General features: G+C 42.1%; 1 protein-coding gene across 1 annotated transcript; it reads left to right on the forward strand.

Moving 5' to 3' along the window:
• Positions 1-20,779: 20,779 nt before the first annotated feature.
• Gtsf1l (gametocyte specific factor 1 like) lies at positions 20,780-21,579 on the forward strand. The gene is given in 1 exon segment (XM_021239069.2): positions 20,780-21,579. A coding segment is annotated over 1 exon segment (459 nt). The 5' UTR covers positions 20,780-21,043; the 3' UTR covers positions 21,503-21,579.
• Positions 21,580-21,849: the final 270 nt, after the last annotated feature.

Here is a 21,849-nt window from a genome sequence, read left to right on the forward strand (position 1 = left end):
GCTTGTGGACCAGATGCAATGAAAGGAGAAGGAAGAGAAGTTGGCATACATCTGAAAACTTCATTCTGCTTGAGTGGTGTCTGCGGACATCAGATCCCGGCTTCTTCAGCCTTTAACATGAACTTACACCAGCGACTTGCCAGGGAGCTCCCGGGCCTTCAGTCTCGCTCTGGTGCTGCATCCTCAATCCCTCTTGTTCTGCAGCTTCCAGCTTTTTGGACTGAGTGACTAATGGATCCTCTGGCCCCTGTGGGCTCTCCCACCTCTGATCCTGTAAACCTACCCTATAAATCCCCACGCGTAATCATAGGTACAGTCTATTGGTTCTGTTCCTGCAGAGAACCCTGGCCAGCACAATCTGGTGATGCTTTCAGCCTGGGGTGAGGTAGGGCACAGCACTCCTGGTCTGCAGGAGTGAGTGAAAGTGACCGATGATGGAGCCTTCCACCGAGATGGTTGATGTTATGTGTCACCGTGGCTGGCCCACAGGCTCCCCAGATCAAGTGTTGTTTCCGAGTCACTGTGAGGCTGTTTCTGGATGAGATCAGCATGTGAGTGGGTGGGCTGGCGAAGTAGATCACACTCGCCCGCGTGGGTGGGTGGATGGGTGGGCATCATCCAAGCATCTGAGACCTGCATAGAACAAAAGGCTGAGGAAGGAGGGGCTCATCCTCTTTTTCCCACCTCATTGCTTGAGCTGGGACACTTCATCTCATCTTCTCCTATGCTTGGACTGCAATTTACACCACCCCCTGGTTCTCAGGCTTTGGGATTTGGGCTGAATTACATCACCAGCTTTCCCAGGTCTCCAGTTTGTAGACACCAGGCTGCGGAACTTCTCAGCTGCCACAATCGCATGAGTCATTTTATCCATCACCTACTTATCTGTCTACCCATCTGTCCATCCTACTGGTTTTCTTTCTCTGGAGGACCCTGACATATGCATGCTGCGGCTGAAAAAGGACTAAGGTAAGGCAGGAAGGTCATTTTTAGATTAGTTTGGGGCAGGCTAAGTGTTAGGTGCCCATGAGATGTCCCAGGGGGCCATCAGTTAGCAAGGTGGATTCACAGATGTGCACTAAGCAGATGGTTCCACTCTTGAGATCAGTGTCTAGATCAAGACAATAGGGAAGAAGAGAAAACTAGCCCAGGGGCCCGGGGATTTAGCTCAGTGGTTCCGCTGCCTGCCTCGAAAGCGCAAGGACCTGAGTTTGATCCCCGGTTCCAAAAAAAGAAAAGAAAACTATCCCAGGGGATGCCAATATCCCATGGTCTAGTAGCAGAAGATAAAACTGAAGTATCTAAACAGCAAAATCAAAAAAAATAAAAATAAACAGCAAATTCGGGGTTAAGGGAAGAATCCATACAAAGGAAATAGAAACTAACAACTAAACTGAGCCAGGCATGGTGATGCACACCTGTAATCTGAGCACTTGGGAGACTGAGGCAGGAGAATCTCTGTCAGTTCAAGGCCAGTCTGGACTACATAATGAGACCCAGTCTCAAAAAACAAGCAAGTAAGCAAACAAACAAACAAAAAAGACCCTAACAGCTAAAATGCCTGCATATAAATGAGGCATGACAAATACTGGAAATGTCATGAATAGGGATGTAGCTTAGTGGTAGAGCACTTGCCTAACATGCTTGAGTCTCTGGCTTCAATCCTCAGTATTAAAAAAAAAAATCATGAATAAATATTAAAGTTGAACATACATGACACATTAAAATCATTTATTATTTATGAACTTGATGGTTTTGAAAATTCCAAGTAAATTACCAAAACATGAAATATGTGAAGGAAATAAAAGTAGGGGGTGGGAATCAATACTGTTTTGTTCTCAATGTTTGACAAGTAAAAAGAAAAAAAAACTGATTTCACCAGGTGCAGCGGCCAAATTTAGCAAATAAAAGCACAGGATGACAAGTAAAATTTGAAGTTCATATTTCAAGCCCTTAAAGAAAACAACCTCCTACCCAGACTGATGAACTAAGATATTCCCATGATAAAAAACACTTGAAGAAATTCATGACCACCAAACCAGCCCCCCTAAAAGTTCTGAAAGATATTCTAGAAAAAGACAATGAAGACAACAATTCCATGAATCCCAATAGCAGGCAAGGCAAGCAATCAGAGAGGAAAGACAGGAAACCAACAACAGCAAGGATAAATCAGTGTATATCAGTTATAACCATCAATGTAAATGATCTCAATTCACCAATCAAAAGAAACAGATTGCAGAATGGATCAAGAAACAGGATCCAACAATATGTTGCATACAAGAAACACATTTAACTCAAAAAGAAATTCAGACACTGAAAGTCAAAGGATAGAAAACAATATTCCAAAAAACGAAAACAAAGTCTTTGTAAATAGAGAGGGCAGGGGAAGGGGGAAAAAATAAGAACCAAGAGAGTATGTAAAGGTGCATATCTCCAATGATGAATGTCATTATATTGTACACCTAAAATGTACCAATAAAAGGATATACAAAAAAAAAGAAAACAATATTCCATGTGACTGGAACCTGGAAAAAGGCAGGGGTGGCTATTCTATTTGCATACAAAGTGGATTTCAAGTCAAGACTGATGGGAAGAGACAAAAAAGGTCACTACATATTTGTTGAGGGAACAATCCAAGAGGAAGAGATAACAATCATAAATATATATGCACCAAATACCAGCACACCCAACTATATAAAACAAACATTAATGGACATGAACAATCAAATAAACACTAATACAGTTGTAATGGGTGCCCTCAATACCCCACTATCACAGATAGAAAAATCAATTAGACCAAAAATCAACAAAGAAATATCAGAGCTCAACCAAACCTTTGAACAAATGGACTTAATAGATATCTACAGAGTTTTTCACCCCACAACAGAATACACATTCCTCTCAGCTCCACAAGGGACTTCCTCCAAAATAGGCCACATACTAGCTCACAGAATATGCTTAATGAAATGCTAAGGAAATGAAATTATCCCACGCATATTATCAGATCATAGTGCAATAAAATTGTAAATCAATGGCAAAAGAAGCCACAAAAACTGCATAAAACATGGAAATTAAGTAACACCCTCCTGAACAACCAATGGGTCACAGATGAAATTAAAGAAGAAATTAGACAGTTTCTACAATTAAATAATGCCAGTATAACAGACCAAAACTTAGAGACACAATGAAAGCAGTCCTACAAGAGAAATTTATAGCAGTGAATTACCACATCAGAAAAACAGAGCAAGTGCAAATAAATAACCTAATGTTGAATCTCAAGTTTCTAGAAAAAGAAGAGCAAGTTAAATCCAAAGTGCATATGAGGAAGGAAATTATAAAGATCGCAGCAGAAATTAATGCAATTGAAATTAAGAAAACAATACAAAAAAATCAAAGAGTTGGTTCTTTGAAAGATTAAATAAAATTGACAAACCCTCAGCCAACCAAAATAAGATTGATCAGCCAATCAAAAAGAGGAAAGAAAAAACTCAAATCCACACAATTAGGAATGAAAAGGAGCCAGGCATGGTGGCGCACACCTGAAATCCCAGCACTCAGGAGGCTGAGGTAGGAGGATTACCACATTCAAGGCCACTCTGAGCTACACAGGAGTTCATGGCCAGCCTGAACTACATAGTGAGACTCTTTTTCAAAAAGAAAGAAAAAAGAAGAAGGTGACTTCACAATGGATCCTGCAGAAATCCAGAAGATCATCAATACCTACTTCAAGAAATTGTATTCTAATAAGATGGAAAACACAGAAGAAATGGAAAGATTTCTAGATATATATTAATTACCAAAACTGAATCAAGAAGATATAAAAATCATAAATAACCCAATAGCAGTCAATGAAATTGAAGATGTAATTTTAAAACTACTAACAAAGAAAAGCCCAGGTCCTGATGGATTCACTGCTGAATTCTACAAGAAATTCAGAGAAGATCTAATGCCATTACTCCTCAAACTCTTAAATGAAATTTGAAAGGAAGCAATACTCCCAAACTCAGTCCTGGAAGCAAAAAAGAGAACTACAGTCCAGTCTCCTTAATGAACATAGATACAAAAATCCTAAGTAAGATAATGGCAAATGGAATGCAGCAAATCATCAAGAAGATTATACACCACAACCAAATAGGATTCATCCCAGGGATGCAGGGATGGTTCAACATACACAAATCAATAAATGTAATACACCACATTAACAAAACCAAGGATAAAAACTACATGATCATCTCAATAGATGCAGAAAAAGCGTTTGACAAAGTCCAACACCCATTCATAGTCAAAACCCTACAGAAAATTTGAACAGAAGGTCTTTATCTCAATCTGATAAAAGCCATCTATGACAAACCAACAGCCAACATCATAGTAAATGGTCAAAAACTGAAAGCTTTCATTCTAAAATCAGGAACAAGGCAAGGATGCCCACTATCACCACTCCTATTCAAAATAGTTCTAGAAACATTAGCCAGAGCAATTAGACCAGAGAAAGAAATAAAAGGAATAAGGATAAGAAAGGAAAAAGTTAAATTATCATTTGCAGATGACATGATACTCTGCATAGAAGACCCCAAAACTCCACCAAAACACTCCTAGATTTGGTAATCAGATTTAGTAGCATAGCAGGATACAAAGTCAGCACTCAAAAATCAATACCATTCCTGTACACAAATGACAAATTCACTGAGAGAGAAATAAGGGAAACATCTTTCACAATAGCATCAAAAAAATGAAATACTTCGGAATCAATCTAATGAAGTAAAAGAGCTTTACATTGAAAACTACAGTACTCTGAAAAAAGATCAGAGAGGATATCAGAAAATTGAAGGATATCCCTTGTGGTTGGATAGGGAGAACCAATAGAGTGAAAATAACCATGCTTCCAAAACTATTACACAGATTTAATGCAATCCCAATCAGAATACTTACAGCATACCTCACAGAACTACAGAAAACAATTCTAAAATTCACTTGGAACCAGAAGAGACCTAGAATAACAAAAGCAATTCTGGACAACAAAGACATGGCTGGGGGCATCAAAATCCCCAGCCTAAAATTATAATACAAAGCTACCATGATAAAAACAGGATGGAACAATGTTGATTTCCTAAAATGAGGGGAAAAGTGTTCCTTCTTTTTTCTGCTTTAAATGTTTGATATAATTTATCAGTTAAAATGTATACGAGCCTGTTGTTGTCATATAGGTAGGTTTTCAAGCTAGGAATATACTTTCTTTAATAGGTGCTATTCAAATTTTACATTTCTTCCAGAGTCAGTTTCGTGAATTTGTCTTCCAAGGTACTTCATAGAAGTTGTCAAATTTATTTCAAAAAATATTTTTGTAATATGCTTTCTATATTCTTTTAAATTTGTAAAATCTGTGGTAATGTCCTCTAAATGTTGATATTGTAATTTTTTTAAAATGTGTAATTGATATTGTGAAATAGGAAGAAAAGGTCTAAAGGAGTAGGGGAAGTGGGAGGGGTAGGGGAAAGGAAAGAAGGGAAAAGAAAAAATATGAGAAAAGGAAAAAAATGGAAACAAAGTCTTTGTAAATAGGGAAGGGTGGAGGGGGTGAAGGGAGGGGAGGGGAAGGGGAAAAACATAAGGACCAAGATACATCACGTAAAGGTACAAGATCCTAATGATGAATGTAAATGTATTGCATACCTAAAATGTACCAATAAACTTAATGGAAAAAAAAAAACCCAGCATGGTACTGGGGGAAAACAAAAACAGACCCGAGGATCAATGGAACAGAATAGAAGATGCAGAAACAACTCCAAACACACTCAGCCACCTTATCTTTGACAAAGGGACCAAACACTTGCACTGGAGGAAAGACAGCCTTTTTTAATAAATGGTGCTGGAAAAACGGGCTTCCCACATGCCGAAGACTAAAACTAGACCCATATCTCTCACCATGCATTACTCTAAAAAAAACAATCAAAGATCTAAATATTAAACCAGAAACACTAAATCTGCTGGAAGATAGAATAGGTAAAACTCTTGAAGACATACTTGTAGGCAAAGACTTAATGAACAAAACCCTGATTGGTCAGGAAATATGACAAAGAATCAAGAACTGGGATCTCAGGCCAGGGATTTAGCTCAGTGTTGCTGCTGTCTCCCTTACAAGCTCAAGGTCCTTAAGTTTGATCCCCGGTACCAAAAAAAAAAAGAAAAGAAAAGAACTGGGATCTCATCATATTAAAAAGCTTTTGCACAGTCAAAGAAATCATCAACAGAGTGAAGAGAACCCACAGAATGGGAAAAATGTTTACCAGCCCCTCCTTATATAAGGACTAATATCCAGAATATAAAAGAACTAAAGAAAATCTAGACACCCCCCCAAGTCTAAAGACCCAACCCAAAAATGGACATCTAAAATGAATAGACACTTCTCAGATGAAGAAGTACAAGCAGCAAATAAATATATGAAAAAATCTTCAACATCATTGGTCATTTGAGAAATGCAAATTAAAACAACAATGAGGGCCAGGGATTTAGCTCAGTGGTTTCACTGCCTGCTGCACAAGCACAAGGACCCGAGTTCAATCCCCAGTACCAAAAAAAAAACAACAACAATGAGATTCCATCTAATTCCAGAAAGAATGGCTGTTATCAAGAAATCAACCAATAACAAATGCTGGTGGGGATGTGGGGAAAAAGGAACCCTCCTCCACTGCTGGAGGAAGTGTAAGTTAGTACAACCAATATGGAAATCAGTATGGAGATTCCTCAAAAAACTAAAACTACAGGTTCCATTCACCTAGCTATTCCCCTTCTTGGTATCTTCCTGAAAGAGTTAAAAGCATCATACCACAGAGATATATGCACACCAATGTTCACAGCAGCACAATTTGTAATGGCTAAATCTTGAAAACATCCCAGATGCTCATCAGTGGATGAATGGATAAAGAAAATATGGTTTTTACATACAATGGAGCACTATTCTGCCATAAAGAAGGATAAACTTGACACATTTTTAAGTAAATGGATGCACCACAATTTTTTTTTTTCTGGTATCAGGAAATGAACTCAGGACCTTGCAGTTTCCAGGCAGGTGCAGCACCACTGAGCTACATCCCTAATCCCTATGGATGCATCATACTCTTAAGTGAGTTAAATCGGACATACATGTGTAAATATCATGTTATTTCTCTTGCATGGGAAACTGAAAATGTAAATAAGGACCAAAATGGAGGATAGACATTGGGAAGTAGGAAGAAAATGTTCAAATGGGAAGAGAATGGGGGATGGGATAGAAGGAGACAAAGCTTCTGTAAATAAGGAGGGGAAGAAGGGTTGAAGGGAGGGGAAAGGAATGGGGGAAAAAGAAGAAATAAGATATAATGCACAAGTACAAATTCCTTATGATAAATGTGATCCTTATGTACATCAAAAGAGTATCAATAAAATTAATTAAAGGGCAAAAAATAAATTGGCCATGGTGGGAGAATTTGAACCATAGGAATTGGCAGGTGCTACACATCAGGGTTTGGCTTGGTTTGGGTTTTTGAGCGCTGGTTGTCCAAGATTTGTTGAACTGACTTCTCCTTAAGTCATCAAATACGAAATTAAGACTGAGTGGCAGAAGGGGTTTGCATTTCATTCAGATCCTGTGGGCTTTTAGTGCACTCTGGCCAATGACCACTGTTATTGTTTGTGTCTAGATGTCCCCCCCAAAGTCTCATGCGGATGAGGTGGGACTTTCTTTTTCAGAGGTTGTTGAATCCGGAATGTGTGATGCTGGGGTCAAGGGTGTGTGATTACTAAACCACTACATGTGAGTGATTAGTTTGGCACCACCCTAATCCCAGGACTCTGAATAAGACAAAAGGGGCAGAAAGATGCTGTTAACTCTCTTGTTGCCTTTGCTACTTTGTGTGCGCCACGTTGTTTCTCCTCTTCATGGCCTGTTTGTCAGCCCTGTCTTGGAGCCAGCCGACTATGGACTGAAACCTCTATGAACTATGAGCCAAATAACCCTCTTCCCCTTTAATTCTGGGTGTCGGGTATTTTGTCTCAGCAATGAGAGAAAAGTAACTAAGACCTCATCTCATCTCTGCCACAGTGTGGCGAGATCTTGCTCCCAGGGTGGCCCAGGCTTGCAAGCTGGGAATGCCAAGGAGCCTACAGTCGCCCAGAAACAGCCCTCAGCCAATGACTGTCCTGGGAGAGGATGTGACGTCCCACTCCCTCCCCATGATCTTGAGGTAATCCTGAGTTCTATGTTTTCTATTATTCCCAGAGTCTCTCCGAGAAGACCTTCAGATGCCCAGGGAGGTGGCTGGCTTCATCGAATGCATACACTGTGACCTTTGAAATTCTTTCCCATACACATGCTTTTCTAAACGTAACTTTGCTTGATTTTTCTTATAGAAAGATATACCCATTAAAAGTTTAATAGCTGGGGTGGTGGTGCACACTTACAATCCCAGCATGCTGGGAGGCTGAGGCAGGAGAATCACAAGTTCCGACCCAACCTGGTCAACGTAGCGACTTAATGAGACGCTGTCTACAAGAGAGGGGAATCTAGGGATGTAGATCAGTGCGAAAAGCCTACGTTCAATTCCCAGTACCAGTTTCAGAAAATATCAGAAAAAAATACAATTACAATTTTTACTTACTCTTTTTTAGGATCTGTATGTAAGCTTGTATATAATGTATCTCATACATAGCCCTCCTACAGTCTTACTTGAAGCTCTCCAATAAACTACTTACCCTTGAATCCTTGTCCTACGATCTGCTTCTGGGAGGCCCCAAGCACGTCCATTCTCAGTAGGACTCCATGCAGCTGACCAGCTCAAAGCAGCAGGGAATCAAATGCCACCAGGTGGCGCTGGGGAGTAGAACTCGGTGCAGAAGTCCCTGGTGGTGCCGAAGGAGCGGCCCCTGAAGCTGCAGGCTGTGGCCCCTTCTCCTCCCCTCTCCCACTGGTGTTGGAAGGAGGTGTGGGCTGTTCCTGAGGCCAGGCACAGAAAGGGATCCAGCTGACTCTGGGCTGCTGGGGCACGTGGGAACCCTTTGAGTGTAGCAGCAGCGGGTCACCCAGACAGGAGGGTCTCCAAGAGAAGAGGGACCCACATCCCACCTGAACAGAGCCTGGGAGCGAGGGAAACTGGGGCTCGGGGTGCGGCTCAGTGACAGGCGCTTTCCGAGCATGCAAGAGCCCTGGGTTTGATCCCCAGAAGGGGATGGGGGAGGTCGTCCTCCAATACCCCCTCAAGGAGACATCAATGGCTTAGCTCCCTTCTATTTGCCCCAACTCCTTAGTGCCACCGGCTGTGAGCTAAGTCTTCAACGCATGCCCCTTCCCGGGACATTTGAGATCCGGGCTGTAGCGGTGGTAACGGTGCAGGGTGAAGAGGCCGGACCTAAGGGATGCGGAGCCCCACAAAGGCCATGGATTGCTTCCCCCCGGACTTCTTAGGCTGTACATGGTGAGTCCCCACGGTAGGGGGCAGTGTGCAAATTCCCTGGGCTACTTGTAGGACTAGTTCTGAGGAATACCGGCTCGGAGAAGCAACCTTCGTTTAAAAGATACATGCAAGGCCGGGGATTTAGCTCAGCGGTTCCGCCGCCTGCCTCGCAAGCGGAAGGACCCGAGTTCGATCCCCGATACCAAAAAAAAAAAAAAAAGATACGTGCAAACAAAAGATTCAATCCAAACGTGTGTAAGGAAGCGACAAAAACCTAATGACATTCTGGGTCACAAATAGCTCCTGGGCGTGCAGCCGTTTTTTCAGGCCACATTACCCACGATGCAATAAAACAAATTTAACACAAAAGGATAAAAATAAATAAATAAAATCACTTTGGAAATTTATTCCTTAGTAACACGAATAAAAAAGGGGGGGAGTGCAATTATAGGCCATTCTGAACATAATGACAATTGAGACTCCATGTAGCAAAGCTTAGGGGTGTAGCCAAATGCCCATGGCTCTGAGAGCTTTTGTCATTAACCAAGAAAGACTGGAAGTAAAGGAAGTCTCCAACCCAAGGAGCCAGAAAATAAGCAGCAACTTAAACTCAGGGAGAGAAATAAAAGTAAAGATAAAAACTGATAAAACAGACAACATGAAAATCAGTAGAACTGACTGATTTCATCCGTGGCTATTTGAAATAGCTGTAAGATATCCAGGTTTGTGGAAGCCCAGTTAAAGGAGGGGCTCAGGAAACAAGCGATCAGGAGCGAACACAAACACAGCCTGAGAGAAGTCAATTTAAGGCAAGCCCAGAGAAAAGTTTTCCAATTAAGAGAGAATACTAAATGCATGTGGGATGCTATTTCATTTGGAGAGTTCAATGGCAAAGAATCTTCTTAGCTCAGGCTGCCAGCACAAAATACCACAGACACCACAAAGGGTTCCCTCACAGTTCTGGAGGCTGCAAGTCCAAGGTCAAGGTGCAGGCCGGTTGCAGACATCAGCTTCTCTATGTTCTCACACACCTTTCCTGGGTGCATGAGGAGAGAGGTGTCTCTTCCTCTTCTTCAACGGACACCAGTCCTGTTGGATTAAGGTTCCATCCTTAAAAACCTCATTTATCTTTCTCTTCTTCAAGTGTCTGTATTCAAATACCACCACCATGAAGGGCAGGCCTTCAACATATGAATTAGAGGGAGGCACAGTTCAGTGCACAACAGGATGCTTTTCTAGAAAAATGGGAATTTTCAAGAGAAGTAGAAATTGATCTTGATCTTAGCCAAAATCCCAAGAAGCAATTGGAGTCAATCTTAAAGCTGACATAGAACTGTTTCCAAAAATGGTTCAGATCAGACAGAGTAATAGGTGACTGTTTCTACTATTTAAACTGCCTATTTAAACTTCATAGCAAACAAAACAAAAAAGCAGAATATGTTCTAGATCATTTTTCAAAGCTAGCACAGCCTTGACACCTATTCTGCCAAAAGCAGCCACATGTCGCCCAATTGGGCAATTTAACAAAATCCCAAGTGACTTATGTGCATGGCATAGTTTGAGAAGTACCACATGGCATGGCAATGAAAGTTAGGCCACAGACAGAGTTTTCAAAATAAGATCCTCAAATCAAAATGATTATCAGGAGCCCAAATAACTGAGGCCACGGGAGCCTTAGCAAGAAACAGCCCAGAGCAATGGGCATCTCTGAAAAGCACTGGGCTGGAGCTCAGGCATTCACTGGAGTAAACTCTGCTCACCACACCTGTCTTCTGAGCATGGCAGGGAGACTCATGGAGCCAGAAACCCTGTGGCCATGCCCACCCTAGTGCTGTGTACATGTTTGGCAGGGTTAGGTTACCCTAACATCCAGGAGGAAGTTCCTGTGGCCGGAGCGCAGAGTCAACACTAACTGCTGCTTTGCATGAGAGACAGGTTGGCTCAGTGTAAACCCTAACCCTTGAGCCATCTGGAGGGGTAATGAGCTCCCCGGGGCCACATGCCCATCCTCCAGGGATGCTCTGGGGGCGACACTGGCACTGGGAGAGAAACTGCCCTTGATGGCGTCAGACTTTCTCCCAGCCTGAAGAATTCCGATTGTAACAACTTAAATCCCCCAACCGCTGTTTCCCATAACAATGACTGCAGGCTTGGCTGGCCAGGACAAATTTTCATTTTCAGACACAACAATTCTGCATACCCTGCAATCTTCCCTCTCCATGCCTACATTGCTGCCTTTGGCAGCATCTCTCAAGACGGAGATTTGAGTGGGAGTGGGTGAGAGGAAAGCAGATCCAACCTCTCTCGAATGAGTGGTCACATCCATGCAGGCAGGGCTGAGCAGCACCACCCAGACAGGTGTGACTGCATCCCTCTCTCCCTCGGGCTGCCATGGTGACCGACCTGCCAGGTCGCAGGCTCAGAGTAGATACTGGAGCAGGCTGTGGGCTTGAGGACCATTCGGGATGTTCATTAGAAGCACAAACAACCCAGGGTTCTCTCTCCCTCTCCCTCTCCCTCTCTCTCTCTCTCTCTCTCTCCATAATGGACTTAATACCTACCTGCCAACTAATGGGTGCTCAGCCACAAAGCACCCTGAAACAAGCAATGCCCCATTCCTGACAGTGTGATTTCCATGGTGAATGAAGTGCTTTCACTAGGATCTTCATGTGCAGACGTGCAGGGGCCAAGTACTCCACTCTGGGCTGCCCTTACCATGACCATGAGTAGGGCTGTGGCACTGGGACTATGAAGGCCCTGTGGGCGTCATATGGAGGAGCAGATGCTCAACTATATGGGCTCCCAGGAGGCGGTGCCATGGTTCCTCCGGTACAGAGTCGCAGGCTTGGAGAGAACGGGGTGCTCTGGCACAAGGATAGTTTGAAGTTATGTTTCCCAAGCCCACCTTCCCAGCAGAGCAAACCAGCCTTCCCTGGGGCTGGTGGGCTGAGCACAGTGAATGCCCTCCTCACAGAGATAGCTGGCCTAGCGGCACTAGAATCCTACCTGCCTGGGACACGAACCTGCTGATGTCGAGAAGCCCCGCATAAGCACTGACCCAGCTCTCAACCCCCAACTCTGAGCTGGGACTTGGGTTTTCTCCTTCGAGGAGGAGGGAGTTTGTTCTGAGCGTGTGAAGAAAAGGGACTGACTATAGGTGACAAGGACAGACTGGAGAAGTCCTTGGGATGCTTGACAAAGTTCCTATTCTCCTTCTGGGAAGGGGGTAGGACGATCCCTCTAGACTCCTGAAGTGAAGTGTAGCCATAGGACTTACTTTCAACAGTGAAACGCCAGTGGGAGTGATGTTTGCCATCTCCTGGTGGCAGCTTTAGAAGCCAGTGCATGATCCACTGCACCCTCCTCCCTTCCAGAAGGCAGTGTGCATTGCTGCAGAAGCTCTGTCAGCCTGGGTTCCCCGGACCACAATGAGCAGATCCACCTCCCGCTCACCCAGACACCTGCTGTGCACCTGACATGGGAGAGAGAAACCTTTGTTGCTTTAAGCCCTGATGTTTTGTCACCACATGTCACTGCACCTAACCTTGCCTGTCCTGACAGCACACCTGGGAAAACTAAACAGCGTGGATGTAATGCTCCCTTTGCTGGCCTCCTGGCTCTACATCTGGACTTGCCATAGAGTTTACTATGATGCCAGTGACTGATGTCGCTATGATGTCCACATATCACGTAATGGTAACAAGATACCCCGTGCACAGTCACATTGTGACTATGTAACAACAGGGCAAAGCCAGTCACTTCCAGACTGAGGCAGGACTGCAACACCATGGTCAGGATGTGAAGAGATGGGAAAAAGGCCGTTTGAAAGGGCCCCAAAAGAAAAAGAAAACTATAAAGCATCTAAGACTAAAATTAAATAAAATATACAAGGCTAACGTAAAGAAAATTTAAAGGGCTGGGGATGTAGCTGGGGGAGTGATAGAACATTGGCCTAGCATGCCAGTGTTCCACCCCCAGCTCCAGGACAAAAGAAAAGGGAAAGCAAGAAGGAAAGAAAGAAGGCAGGCAGGAAAGAAAAAAAGGAAGACAGGCAAGCAGGGAGGGAGGGAGCAAGACAGGCAGGAAGGACGGGAGGAAGGAAGGAAGGGAGGGAGGGAGAGAAGGGAGGGAGGGGGGTGGGGGAAGGAAAATAACTTTTTTTTTGGTACCGGCGATCGAACTTGGGACCTTGTGTTTGCAAGGCATGCAACAGAACCACTGAGCTAAATCCCTGTCCCGAAAAGAAAATTTTTTAAACATAAACCAAAACACTGAATTCTAGGCCTCCCCTCTCACCTCTTGCCCAAAATCACACAGCTAATAAATTGTGAGAGGATTTAAATCCAAGCAGTCTGCTTTCTTATTTTTGTCTTCGGGGGCTTTTGTTTGTCTTGTTTCGTTTTTGTGGTGTTCGGCCTTTCACAGAGGGTCATATCCCCTTGCCTTTATTTTTTATTTTTGAGACAGGGTCTTGAAGTCACTAAATTGCCCAGGATGGACTCCAATTTGTGGTTCTTCTGCTGCAGTCTCCCAGAGTGCTGGAATGATAGGTGAGAATCACCATACCCGGCTTTTGTGTTTTGTTTGGGCTGGGTTTTTTGAGGCATGGCCTCACTCTGTAGTCCAGGCTGGCTCAATCTTGTGATCTTCAGCCTCAGCCCCCGAGTGCTGGCATTGCAGGTGTGTGCCACTGTCCCGGACCTGAACAGTCTACTTTCTTTTTTTTTTTCCCCCATTAACTTTATTGGTACATTTTAGGTATAAAATACATTTACATACATCATTGGGATCTTGTACCATTACGTGAGTATCTTGGTTCTTATTTTTTCCCCCTTCCCCTGCCCTCCCCTCACACCCTCCACCCCTCCCCACTTGCAAAGATCCCGTTTCCATTTTTTTCCCTTTCTCATATTTTTCCCCTTTCCCCTCCCCGCTCCCCTGCCCCCCTAGACCTTTTCTTCCTATTACACAACATCAATTATACATTTTTAAAATTAAACTATCAAGACCTAAGAGACATTACCACAGATTTTACAGAATTTAAAAGGATATAGAAGCATATTTCAAAAATCTGTTTTGAAATAAATTTGACAACTTCTGAAAAGTACCTTGGAAGAGAAATTAATGAAACTAACTCTGGAGGAAATATAAAATTTGAATAGCACCTATTAAAGAAAGTATATTCCTAGCTTGAAAACCTACCTATATGACAACAACAGGCTCGTATACATTTTAACTGATTAGTTATATCAAACATTTAAAGCAGAAAAAAAAAGGAACACTTCTCCCCTCATTTTAGGAAATCAACATTGTGCTAATCCTAAAACTGGATAAAGATAATAGAAGAAAAAAGTATGAACATAAATAGAAATTTGTTTAGCAAAACAAACTATTCGAAGTCAGATCTGGCAGGATGTAGAAAGTGGTTTTGTTATAGTGATGGCAGTGTTGGTTCAGCATTGGAAGATCCACCCCCAAAAGTCATCATTTTAACAGAGGAAAGGAAAAAGCCATACGATCCTGTCACTAGTTGGAGAAAAAGTATGCACTAAATTCTACAGCTGTTCATGGTAAAAGCTATCAGGAGACTAGAAGTAGAACAGAAACTTCTCAACAGATTAAAGACATGTACTCCATACTTCCAGCGAGAACGCCTTATATGAATGGAGAGGATACAATGCCTTCTCCTTAAGGTGGGAAACAAGGGCAGATATGCTTACTCTTTATCTGTCCATTAAACTTTGAAACCTAGGCCCCACCAAAAGAGACTGGCAATAAAATGACACAATTAGGAGAGGATTGGCAAGGTAGAAGCAAAATCTTTATATGTAGATGAAATGATCATCTACAGAGAAAATACTAAGAAATCTCTAGGAGCCCCTAGAACTTGTACTTGAATTTAGCAAGATTAGAAAACACAAGGTATATATAAAAATTCAAGTCTGTGTATACTTGCTATAAATGAAGAATTGGATATCAAAATTTAAAAGTTATGTAGGAGTACAAAGGACCTAGAAAAGTTAAAAACAAAAACAAAAACAGTGTTGGAAGACGTTTAGTACCTAATTTTAAGACTTCCTCTAAAGCTACAGTAATCAAGGCAGTGTCAGTGTAAGGAAAGACATATAGATCATTGGAATAAAACAGAGAATCTAGAAATAGAACCACACATATATGGTCCACTGAGTTTTGAAAGATTATTTAACATTAGCATTTTATAGAATATAAACTCAATTCAAGAGCCGAGGAAGAGATAGTGTTTTCAGCAAACGGCACTAGAACAACTGGTATCTGTATATAAAAAATTAACCTCAACCTTTTATTTCCATACATGAAAATAACTTGAAGGGATCTATGAACCTAAATAAGAAAGCCTAAAAGTATACAACTTTAAGAAGAAATTATAAGGGAAAATGTTTATGAATTCAGGGTAGGCAAGAACTACCTAGGATACAAAAGACATGATGTATAAAAGAAAAAAATTGATAAATGAGATTCCATCAAAATTTAGAACTTTAAATGACATCATTAAAATGAAAAGTAGTCCTTAAACAGACCATATTTACAATACATATAACCTATGACCAGAATATATAAAGAATCCTTAGAGCTCATTAATAGGCAACCCAATTAAAATGTAGACATAAGATGATAAATAGCCAGTATAGCACAAGGAATGGTGTGCAACTCTAGAATCAGAAAACTACTAATCAGTACAATAATAAGATTGAATTATACACTCATTAGGAAGATGAAGTTAAAAGTTTTAAAAGCCTTGTCATGACTTTTTCTTTTTGTTGGATTCTCCCCCTTTGCATTTAATTTGTCACACCCAGTGGATTCATTCTTCTGGGTTTCCTGGGGTTGTGATCCTCACTGTCTTTTCCTCATTGTCTAAAATTTTTTGGAGTGCCGGTTTGATATTCATGAAGTTCCTGAGGTGCTCTTTATCATGAAAGTATCTTATTTCTCCATCAATTTTGAAAGATAGTTTTGCAGGGTACATCAATTTGGGTTGGAGGCTGTTTTCCTTTAGGGCTTGAAATACATCACTCCAAGCTCTTCTTGCCTTGAGGGTTTGCATTGAGAAGCCTGCTGTGATTCTGATGGGCTTTCCTTTGTATGTGATTTGTTTCTTTTCTCTCACTGCTTGTCGAATTTTGTTCTTCTGTTGGATTTCTGGAATCCTAACTATTACATGCCTATGTATAGATTTTTTTTGATTAAGACTAGCTAGAGTCCTGTATGCCTCACTTATCTGTATGTCAAGTTCTTTTCCCCTCCTTGGGAAGTTTTCTGCCATCACTTCTGTGAACAGTTTTTTTATGTTGTTTGCACTCTCTCCTGTTTCTTCATTGACTCCAATCAGGCTTATGTTATTCTTCTTTGCATTGTCTAACAGCTGCTGGATTGATTTCTCATGTTCCCTTATAATTGTAAACCAATTTTTCTTTTCCTGGTCACTAATTGCAATCTTATCTTCTATATGTGAAATGCTATCCTCACATTGGTTCATTCTGCTGTGCAGACTTTCGATGGAGTTTTTAATCTCCTAGAAATCTGTTTGTATCTGTTTTATGGATTCCATTTGTTTCCTATGTTGGGATTCCATCATGTTCTTCAGATCCTCTATTTTTTTATCTGTGTCCTCTCTAGATTTATTAATCATGTCTTGCACCATGAGCACAATCTTTGCTGTTATCTGAGTAATTATTTCTGATTTCATTTTTCCCAGATCCTCTTTTGTTGCCAATTCAGAGAGTCCAGGTGGTTGAGTATCAGAGTGTTCCATCTCGTTTCCCTTTGGGGTTTCTATAGGTGATCCAGAAGTCTGTTTTTGAGGCTTGTTTACGTGTCTTCTCATTTCCACGGCGGGGGGGGGGGGAGTGCTTCTGGTGCCCGCGCGGCTCACCTTCTCTGCCCTAGGAGCCTGGGATGGTGGTGGGAAGCTTCCTTCCAGGTGCTGGGACCAGCTCAGCTTCTCTGAACAGTCTACTTTCTGAACCACTAGCAAATTAAGGGAAAGAATTGACATGCCAACTGTAAAATTCATCAAGAATAGGGTTTGCAAACTTTTTTGGGAATAGCAGCCAGAAACCATTTGATGTTTGTGGGTTACCTGAGCTTTTGCAACTCAAATATTGTTCAAATATTGTTCCATAGCAGTGGAGAGACAATGTGGAAAGAAATGAGTGTGGGTTGTGTTCTAATAAAACTTTATTTACAAAAGCAGACAATCATCTAGATTTGGCCCAGGGGATTTGTTGACACCTGATCTAGATGAATAAATACTTGGAGTCAGTCAAGCCTTTTTTTGGAAAAAACAAAACAATAAGCTGGGACTTGGGCTGAAATATGACCATACACATAAAGTTATCATAGTTAATTTTTGGAATTACAATACATTTATATATTCATTTATGGTGACTATGTAATTTGTATCATTTAATTTAGGGAAGCTGTTTATATTTACTTATGATTTTGAATCTGCCCATTCAGGGATTCTGAAAAACAGTTTAACCATGGGAAAATCAAGGCCAACTTATAAATGAAAACCTAAAGCCAGAGAGGTGAGCAGAATGTCAGCTGGCGAAAACTACCTGAGATATTTGCAATATTATGTATTTGGACTTTGGTTCAGTCCTATGTGGGGCAAGAGGGACAAAAGCAGGATCCACTCAATACAAGGAATTTTATAGGAAATGTTTCCATGTTTAGCCGAAACACCAAAGGGCTCCCTCCATTCCCAGGGATATATGGGCAGATCTAAACCCTTCCTTCCACTCCAAGGAGACCAGAAAAGGCTACCTCGGGGCCAAACAGAGCAGCAGGGTAAAGAAAGGCAGCCTGGGACTTGTGCCCACCCACCAGTCCCTAAACCACATACAGTACCAAGCACACAAGCCTGGCTCTGCTCAGGACCCTGTGGCTTGGGCTGAGATGTCCCTGACCACAGGCCCCTATGCCTGGCAAAGCCTCTTTAAAGAAAGACACATCCTTTCTGTCCTTGGCCCTGGGAAAAACCTCACAAATAATTTTTCAATCACACTGAGCAATAAGCCACTGAAGACAACAGCACACAAAGGCACAGTGCACTCCAGAGAGACCTGTAGGAACACCTGTGCTGGCCACAGACACACGCGGTGACATCAGCTCACCTGGCTTAAAGGAGCTGAAGTGTCTGGAAACATCTGCAGGGAGCGAGAAACCATGCAAAGGGAAACAGTTTTGAAAAACAACCCAAACCTCTAGAAATGCAAACGGTAAAAACCAAAATTAAAATCCAGTGAACAGGGCCGGGGATTTAGCTCAGTGGTGCTGCTACCTGCCTCGCAAGCACAAGGTCTCGAGTTCAATCCCCAGTACCAAAAAAAAAAAAAAAAAAAAATCCAGTGAGCATATTTGGCAGCAGATGAGTCAGTACAGGAGAAATAGTGAACTAGAGTATAGACCAGGGGAAATTATCCAAAATACAACACAAAGAACATAGAAGAGAAGGTATGAGAAGCTGTGAGAAGCGAGAGAAGGTCTAGTATTGAGGGTCCCAGGAAGAGAGGACAAAGAATAATGTAGAAGCAATACACAAAGACACCATGGCTGAGCAATTTCCAAAATTAAAGAAACATTCATGCCAGGCATGGGGGCACATCTCTGTAATCCCAGAACTTGAGAGGCTGAAGCAGGAGGATTGCCTCTAGTTCAAGGCCAGCCTGAACTACACAGCAAGTCCATGTCTTAAAACAAACAAACAAAAAAAGAAACATTCATGCACAGATACAAGAGGCCTAACAAAAAGGATAAAAAGAAGTCTATAGCTCAAAAACATGATGAAATTGTTTTTAAAAAAATTCTTTCTGCAGCTAAAAATTGAATCCAGGGACATCCCTAGGCCTTTTTAATTTTTTTTTAAACAGGTTCTCCCTAAGTCATTAAGCTGCCCAGGCTGGATGCAAACTCATGACCCTCCTACCTCAGCCTCCCAGAGTGCTGAAATTACAGGCGTGCACCACCGTGTCCAGCTTTAACATTTTTTAAAACAGGCATAGAGGAAAGAGATTGGGGCTGAGAAGCAGTTCCGCAGTAGTGTTTGCCTCATATGTGTGAGGCCCTGGGCATCAAGGGAAGAGAAAAAAACTAGATTAGCCTCCAAAAAAGTGGATAACAGTAGACAGCTGAACTCTTGTTCACAGCCGTCACAGCAAGAAGAAATTGGACTCTCCTCCAACGTGAAGACAAAAAATAATATCTTTCAGAGTGAGGGTGAAACAAGGACATTTTCAGGCAAACAGAACCTGAAAAGTTTGTCAAAAGAGATTTCTAAAAAATTTCAGGTCAGGTGTGGTGGTATATGTCTCTAATCCTAGCTCCTCGGGTGGCTGAATCAGGAAGACTGCTTGAGCCCAGGAGGCCAGTCTGGGCAACATACAAGACCTTGTTTCAATAAATGAAAAAAATAAATGAAGCTGGGCATGGTGGCACACACTTGTAATCCCAACACTCGGGAGGCTGAGGCAGGAGGATTGCCATGAGTTCCAGGCCAGCCTGGGTGAAATAGTGAGCTCACAGACAGCTTCAACTGTATAGCAAGACCCTGCCTCAAAAATAAATAAATAAAAACTTCAAGCAGAAGGACAGTGATCCTACATAGTAGGACTGAGATACAAGATAGAACAGAACAGCAAAGAACGGACTAAATATGAGAATAAATGTAAATGAACTTCCACGTTACAAGATGACAACAGCAATAATACCTGGTGAGGCTTTTAAAATTAAGGTTAAAATACAGAAAACAAAGACTTAGGGGTGAGACAAATGAAGGAAAAGCCCCATATTACCCAGAAAGTAGATATAATATTTTTTAATTTTGATAAATTATCTATGAATGTTTTTAACTTGTAATCACTAAACCACATGAAAGTGTGCAAAATAGTAGAGTGAAATAAAAAGATATTTTAAAACTGTCTTTTCTAAAATAAGAGAAGGGGTCTGGAGACATAGCTTGGTGGCAGAGCACTTGCCAAACATGCACAAAGCCCTGGGCTTGGTTCTCAGCACCACCAAAAATAAAACTAAGGGAAGGGAGGAGGAAAAAAAATAAGCCAAAGAATAAGTTAGGAAGCACAAAATAAGATGGCAGACTTGAACCAAAATATATTGGAAGTTTTATTATACTAATGTAGTTAGAAGACTTAAATGACAGCATGGATGCCATGAATAATTTTAAAAAGTATCTTTCCCCAAAGCCACTCACTCCTCCCACACAAGGGACAAGTAGCAGCCTCTACTTGATGTTGCAAGCCAGTCATTGTGACCACAGATGTCTGTTCCTTGACATCACAGTACATCCTTTCCCCCCGAGTCAGCGGGGTGCCTTATACCTTCTCCACCTCCTAATGCAGCTACTGTGGGTTTGGGCTCTTGCCTCTGCTTTATGTATCTCTTCTGTGCCGTGCACTATTTGTAACTTTGTCATCCCGTGTTTCTGACAGAGCCAACAGAGTTGCAAGGGCCACCAGTGGGCAGAGGACAGACAGTTCCATCCCTCTTACAAAAGGGATCTACTAGATGCATTTCCTTTAGACTCTGGGCATTGGGATACTCAACTTCAAGGACTTCTCATGGATCCAGAAATTTGTCTCATGGTCTTAGAAATTTGTCCTTACAATCCTCACCACCGAATTCCACTCAGCAGATTCCAGTACCACCTGGCATCATGCAAGAGAAAGAACCCCAAGAAAGCCAAAAAGATGGCCAGCTGCAAATACAATGCCTCCCATGTGGTACCCATCAAAAAGCTGGAGGAACACAAGGCTGCTCGTGTCAACAGAAGCCCTGTGGAAGAGGGCAGCGCAAGCCCTCTGTAGGTTACCCTTCCAAGTTCGGAGCAGACTGCTGAAGCCCTGCAGGTTTCCCCCGGGCTTTCCACCTCTGATATCTAGCATGTTGATGACGTTGATAGCCGCCCTAAATTTGTCCTTGAGACTTTCGCTCCCCAAAAGCTTGTTTGTGAAAGTGACAGGAGAGAGTCAGAGAGAGAGGAGACCAATGCCCAGAAGATCCTCAGACCAGGAAAGTAAACCACCAGCAGGAGGGGGGTCTCACAAACCCATGCAAAGATATGTCGCACATCAGAATAAACGGCATATGAAATCAACTCCCCATGGGTGCCTTTTTCCCTCATCACCTAGCAGAATGGTAAATATTAAAAAGCTTACAAATACCTTGCTGGCAAAGGTGGGGTTCATAACACTGGTGAGAATGTAAGTTCTTCCAACCTCCATGGAGGGCAGTTTGACAATAGCAATACAATGATCAATGTAGGCTTTTGCTGAGCAATTCCACTTCTAAGACTTCATCCTATAAATACACCCACACATGCAGAAAATGGGGTAAGTACAAAGGTCCAACCCAGATATGCATTAAG

This window comes from Heterocephalus glaber, unplaced genomic scaffold (genome assembly GCF_053883595.1).
Source record: "Heterocephalus glaber isolate CG9 unplaced genomic scaffold, H.glaber_assembly_v1.0 deba00001673, whole genome shotgun sequence".
In the NCBI taxonomy this organism is placed as follows: Eukaryota; Metazoa; Chordata; class Mammalia; order Rodentia; family Bathyergidae; genus Heterocephalus; species Heterocephalus glaber.